Below are 6,636 nucleotides of genomic sequence, written 5' to 3'. Positions count from 1 at the left end.
AGTCCTATAAGTTGCTGTACAGGACTCTATAGAGAATAGTAATTTGCTTTCAAATAAAAATTGTAAATGGAACCCAAGTACAGTTTATATTAACAAATTATTAAATCTTTTGCCCAGTGATGGATGACAAGACCAAGATTTCTTTCTTTTGTAATAAATATGTTCGCTGTTGCTCAGTGGATTCTTTTTAAAACAGAAGTTATTTGCATCTCTAATTTGAATTTCAACGATAAACAATTAATTATGCATTAAGTTTTATTTGTTCTTCTGGATAGTTGGAGGAGCCATGCACATTCACCCTTTTTGTCCCATTGGCCATTTGTACCTACAGAATGAATAGTTCATTGTACAGATATAGCCTAATATATTTTCTATCAGTTGCTGTGAGGAGTAAAAGCTACAAAACGCATCGTTTTTTTTTCTGCGACAGTTACCACAAAGTCATGTGACCTGATGGCAACGTCACAAAGATTAAGTCTGCGCAGGGTCACCATTGTCCACATACCAGGGCACCACAGGCCAGCAGGCAATCAGCAGCAAAGTGGAGGCAGACGGATCATCAGAACAATGGAACCCAAATCAAGCTTCTAGCGAGGAGCTCTGCTATCAAACTCAAGGGAAAGCTGCAGGGCCCAATGAGGGCCCCGAGAGAGTAGATTTCATTGTACGCAAGGCCAAACCAAGCGACTGCTGTGATCTGCTCCGACTTATTAAGGTACGACTATGAATTCATTGTAATCAGCATGCATTAGAGGTATCAGCATGCTGTGCATGTGATTGCAGGGTGCCATGTTGTCTCCTTCCAGCATGAAGAAACCGTACCAGTGCCCACAATATGGACCTTAAGGGGGTTTACACACTGAGCCCTGTAGCTGCAGGAATTGTGGAGTAATTCATTCTCAAAGGTCAAAAAATGGACTCTGAGGTTGGGTTTTGTTGGTTTCTAGAAGCCTACAAGTGTTTCTTTGTATTAAAGGATTGCTACCATGTTTTCTGATCATTAATGGCATAAGCGCAGCTGAAACACTCACCCATGGTTCCTCTTTTTCACCACAAGATGTCCTCAGTCTTCCACGTTGCATGACACCCAGCAGAGTAAGGAAACACTGTATATTGCTGCCATGATACCAGCACCATTTCCTACATCATAAAGGACCACCCACCATTGGAAGATGGCTGCAGACCCAGACAGTCTTGTGCCTAGCTAGAAGACAACAGAAAAAGTTAAAATGCAAAGCATATTGCTGGATAGCACATTACATGCATTGGTGTATTGTGATGTCGTGCACTTTGAAAGGAACCCCAATGCACAAAGTAAACCAAAATGTTTGCACAGTAAATTTGCACACTTTAAGGTTCTTTTGAAGCTTATTATTTGCTACTAAGTGCTATGACACTGCGCGTTTGCTTTAGTATGTTGGGGTTCCAGACAATATGAATGCAGCAAACTCATAATGCTAATACATTATTGCAGCATGGAGTCACATAGGTACATTGTCATTTTTTTCTCCAGGAACTGGCTGACTATGAAGACATGTTGGATGCTGTGCAACTAACGGAGAAAGGTGAGATAATATCATGGGACATGAGGAGGGAGACACGCAGGGGACACGCAGCTAGGCGGGTGGTGGCCCCTGTATTGTGACCCAACACTTCAGTAACAACCAAAACACAGCCGGATGGTTACTGAAAAGTGCTGGGTGGTGCGCCCTGCTAAAAGGGGCTGGGGAGAACACTGATGAGTTTTCATTACTTTATTTTTATTGTGTCTCAGATTTACTGGAGGATGGATTTGGGGAGCGCCCCTTCTTTTACTGTCTGATAGCAGAACTCACACCAGATACTGATAAAAGTAAGTTTTTGTCCTGAGGATATTCTGTACATACACACTGGGCAGATCCTCAGAACCTCGGCTACAACTTCCTATTTCAGAGACATATAGGGTCTTGCACAGGAATCACTCACACCTGTGCTAGGCATCCATTTATAAGTGGGAGACATTTTTGGGGAGGGAGCATTCCCAGGAGGAATGGGGATGACTTGCTGAAGTTCATTGTGCAACAAGGAGAATACATAAATTATTTTGATGTATTGGTATCTTACCCCAGGGAGAGTGAACTCCATTTATGTCACCTTGTGGAGGTTGTCCCTGCTCATTGATCTGTATGCCTGTATGACTGATGTCAGATACAAGGAGATCCTTACTGCACTCCTTACTAATTACGTGGGAAAGCACAATGATAATTGGGGACCACTGGCTCAATATGTACAGATAGCCCATTACCTTTAATGAGGGTGGACTTGTGTTCCTTTGAAATAGTTGATACCTAAGTCTTACGATTCTTACTTCTCTCTTTTTTTTCTTCTCTTTTCTTTTACTCCTCCTGTTGTTTGCGGTTGGCTGTGGATCAGTGATTACTATTATTTGTTCTCTGAATATTACTTTTAGATAATACTTAACATCTAGATAGCAATAATTAATTAGATGTAAATTGGATAGGATGCTTCGTCTTTGTATGTTCTTTTTCTGTAAGTTTACACTTTATGGACATATTTATTTTTATTAATATTACACAGTATTTATATAGCGCCAACATATGCAGCCTTGTACAAAGTCCATAGTCATGTCACTAACTGTCCTAAAGGAGCTCACAATCTAATGTCCCTACCATATGTCATTAATACAGTCTAAGCTCAATTTTTGGGGGAAGCCTTTTAACCTAACTGCATGTTTTTGGAATGTGGGAGGAAAACAGAGTACCCGGAGGAAACCCACACAGACACGGGGAGAACCTGCAAACTCCATGCAGATAGAGTCCTGGCTGAGATTCAAAGTCACCTAAAGTGTTAACCTCTGAGCCACCGTGCTGCCAGTATTCACTTCTGTACATTTACATATCAGTTTATAAAGAAACTGAATAAGCAATGTAAACACATTGAAAGTCTTTGGTGTTCTCTATATACTGGCCTCTAATATACTGTACAGTCCCGGAATCTCTGATAGGTCTGTGTGTTATAATTCCAGGTGAAGGTGAGAAGATTGGGTTTGCCATGTATTATTTCACATATGACCCGTGGGAGGGTAGGAGCCTCTATCTGGAGGATTTCTATGTCATGGAACCTTATCGGGGTAAGAATTATTTCTATTATTACATTTCCAGCCTTATCACATTCACTTATAATCTATTATCCCTCAGGCCTGGGGATCGGATCAGAAATATTGAAGACAATCAGCCAGGTGAGACTTCCTCCGTTTATCTTCACACACACGAGAATTGAAAGTTTATCATTTTTAATTTCTCTGGGGTTACAGTGGGGAATTGGTCAGAATATGGGCCTTGAAGTATTTTACACACTGAGCCCTGTAGCTGCAGGGACTGAGGAGTAATTCATTTTCAATGGTCAAAAAAGAGGCTCTGAGGTTGGGTTTTGTTGGTTTCCAGAAGCTTACAATTACCTGTATTTTCTTTGATGATTCTAATTGATTAGTTATATGTTTCAGCTACCAGAGAATTTACAAGGAGAGGAGTTGTGATTTTGGAGCCTCTTTTCTAAACTTTAATGGGTCTATAAACCAGCGGCTCTGGGTGTACAGTGGGATAAATGGTTCTATATTAGAATGTATTTTCTATAAACCAGTGGCTCTGGGTATACAGTGGGATAAATGTCTCTATATTAGGATGTATTCGGTCTATAAGCTGGCGGCTCTGGACGTACAGTGGGATGAATGGCTCTATAGTAGGACGTATCTGGTCTATAAGCTCTGGGCGTACAGTGGGATAAATGTCTCTATATTATGGCTGCATTTAATGTATACATTACAAATACAGTTGCTGAGCTGTATATGTAAACCTTTTTTATATCTTTTTATTATAATGGCAATATATTGATATGATTTTTTTTGTGATTGTTCTCTCACCAGGAAGCCATCTCATCCCATTGTCGCTGTATATATTTAATCGCCTTGCACTGGAATACGCCATCCATTGAATATTATAAAAGACGAGGAGCAATGGACCTGTCAGATGAGGAAGGATGGCATCTTTTTCAGTTCTCTGAACATGACATTCAGCGCATGGCTGCAGGGGTCCCAAGAATCACTCAGGGGGCCAATGTCCCACAGAACTATTAAGCATTTTAATAGAGTACTGGATACTTTGTAACAATGACATGGTAGCCTTGTGTAATGTTCAATATGAGAAAGAAAACAGCAGCTGTAGACCCAACAACTAACAATCTTCATATCTGCAGCCACATCCAGTGATTGGGAACATGAAGTATCCAAACTAAAAATAATAATAGGCAATTCAATAGATATGTACGTATTCTTACCTTGCCATGCATCTATTGATCACTGTATGCTCAGGACAAGATGCAAATGTAATAAGCAGGACAGGATGCCGGTAACATGATAAACATTGCTTTTATTTTATCAAACATAAGTAAAGGCCCCCAAAGAACTCTGTACTTGGCAGGTTACTGAAAAAAATACCTGGCAGAATGCTGCTTACAAAGTTATACATAGAATATATGAAATGATCTGTACTAGTGCGATATTCAGGATCTGGTGCTGTACATGTCCACGTCTTCTGGATTAGACTGCCCGTGGTCTGTCAGGCCTGGGGGAGGTATAAATGCAGATTGCTTCACCGCTGTAAAGATATTGAGACCCATAAGTATTATGACTGAGGTGTGACAAAAATTACCAAAGTTCTAAATTTCAGCTGGCTTCATATATAAATCCCAATTCAGAGATCTATGCACTGCAGTTTCCTGTTCTTCACAACCTGCAGCCTTCACACACCAAAGGAAGGTGTCAATTCATGGTAATTTTTAATGAGCCCTGAACATCCAACATTTAGTTTAGTTCTAACAGAACTGAATAACCTCCTTGTTTAGCCTTGGATAATTTTCAGCGAGAAGGGAGTGACAGATGAATGAATGAATGAGCACTGTATACGCAGCGTTTTTCTGTGCTATGGAGAGGGGAGGGGGAAGAACGAGCAAGCGGCACCCTTCTGTACTCTCCTCCCTTCACTTGTATTGCAGGTCATTCATTAAGCAGTCCCTTATAGATCTGTAAGGACAGATCCATGAAGGACGTGGGGTGACCTCTGTACACGTCAGATTTTCGCCCAACCATTCGTATTGGGTGAGATTCATCTGACGTGTGTACAGCCTTACTGGTGGCTTAATACAGGTGCTCACAAATGTTGTTTACTTACCATAAGGTTGGTAAAGTAAACTTCAGTTCAGCTTTAGCTATGCCTGAAACATCTGCCTTGGTTTCAAATATCCTTTTAAGTGAAAAGTGGCCTGTTAAAATGTGTCTTATTGTTTTCTGTATTTTTCAAAAACTTTTTTTTATAGATTTTCATGTTTGCTGCACAGTAATGTTTTAATAGATTGGAATCATAACCTATGAATTCAAAAAATAGCCAAAGTAGCAAATAAACACCAACACATGTATCCTATATGTGTATTTAAAAAATTGAAGCCCTTTAAAAATTATCTTAGAGCAAGGAGAACTGCATATTTATTACCTGCGGGGACACTTTCAGTGCTGCTGTCTGTGGTATTTGGAGGCTGTGCAGGTTCAGGAGAAGCGGGAGGTTCTGTGTGCTCAGTTCTGATTGCTTCCTGTGTTGTGCTCTCTGCTACATTCTCACTGGGCTTCTCTTCTGTCTGAGGCTTCTGATTACAAAATATGAAATATCGTTTTAAGGAACAACAGAATAACAGATATAACATAATATAGCCTAAAGTATTTTTAGCACAAAGCACATCTCTAATTCTGAACAAATTAAACTGGATTCCAGACATTGATCACATGTCCTTCTGCAACGATATACAAGTTTGTAACTAACCGCTCTCTTTCTATAAGGTACTTACAGTGATAGGACTGGAAAGGTTTGACCTTTTATGTGGCTCATAAATTGGTGTTCCCAGAAATAATGGTAAGAAGTGAACCAATGCACTACAGCTATATCTAAAGAAGAAACAAACCCTAACTAAAGGTTAATAAGCATTTCTCATCACTGAGCCAATTTTCATCAAGTGAGAATAAAGTGCATTGGTCATAGACGCAGAAGAAATATATCTTACAATCATTCTTGTGTGGCCTATATGTTTTACCATATTTACAGTGTTGCCATCTTAGTACATTTACCGTTGCACTGTAAATATGGCATACTATGACATTTGCTGATCTTCTGCAACCGGTATGAAAGCGCCACCTGGTGGATTCCATTCGCCCTAGAAGTTTAAAGCAGAACTAAAAAATTAAATATATATACAATTTTTGACCCCCTTTCTGAATACCTGGGAAAAAAATACCTGCAAGAGAAAAAAGTTAGATATTATCATCCCAATAGCAGTGCCTCAGGGAAGATGGCATCATCGTGAATCTGGTAAGAAAACACTGCAGAATGGAACCAGGAGCATCAATCAGCTTGGCAAGACTACTTGATATTCCCAGAATCTTTTCACAGATCTGTCCTCACCTCCGCATCATGAAGCTAGATGATAGGCAAGTAAATTCTTTTTTTTTTTTTTTAGTAAAAAAGTAAATATTAGTAAATATTAGTTTTCTTTTTAATACTCATTTTTTTTATCTTGGTACTGGGGGACAGGAAG

At 39.7% G+C, this 6,636-nt stretch overlaps 2 protein-coding genes across 2 annotated transcripts in view; one reads left to right on the top strand and one right to left on the bottom strand.

Annotated features, from left to right (window-relative positions):
- SATL1 (spermidine/spermine N1-acetyl transferase like 1) overlaps positions 1-4,169 on the top strand; it is a 22,932-nt gene extending 18,763 nt beyond the window's left edge. The window contains exons 3-7 of the mRNA XM_072429666.1: positions 1,514-1,565; positions 1,775-1,852; positions 3,026-3,130; positions 3,198-3,238; positions 3,923-4,169. Of these exons, the coding sequence (XP_072285767.1) occupies positions 1,514-1,565; positions 1,775-1,852; positions 3,026-3,130; positions 3,198-3,238; positions 3,923-4,132 (486 nt within the window). The 3' untranslated portion in view covers positions 4,133-4,169. The remainder of the gene's footprint in view (positions 1-1,513; positions 1,566-1,774; positions 1,853-3,025; positions 3,131-3,197; positions 3,239-3,922) is intronic.
- A 235-nt stretch (positions 4,170-4,404) lies between these two features.
- APOOL (apolipoprotein O like) overlaps positions 4,405-6,636 on the bottom strand; it is a 10,256-nt gene continuing 8,024 nt past the window's right edge. The window contains exons 7-8 of the mRNA XM_072430647.1: positions 5,544-5,694; positions 4,405-4,652 (exon numbers count right to left, since the gene is read on the bottom strand). Coding sequence (XP_072286748.1) covers positions 4,558-4,652; positions 5,544-5,694 — 246 coding nt within the window. The 3' untranslated portion in view covers positions 4,405-4,557. The remainder of the gene's footprint in view (positions 4,653-5,543; positions 5,695-6,636) is intronic.

This window comes from Pyxicephalus adspersus, chromosome Z (genome assembly GCF_032062135.1).
Source record: "Pyxicephalus adspersus chromosome Z, UCB_Pads_2.0, whole genome shotgun sequence".
In the NCBI taxonomy this organism is placed as follows: Eukaryota; Metazoa; Chordata; class Amphibia; order Anura; family Pyxicephalidae; genus Pyxicephalus; species Pyxicephalus adspersus.
The sequence above is the reverse complement of the archived record's forward strand: the minus strand, read 5'-3'. Positions and strand labels throughout refer to the sequence as shown.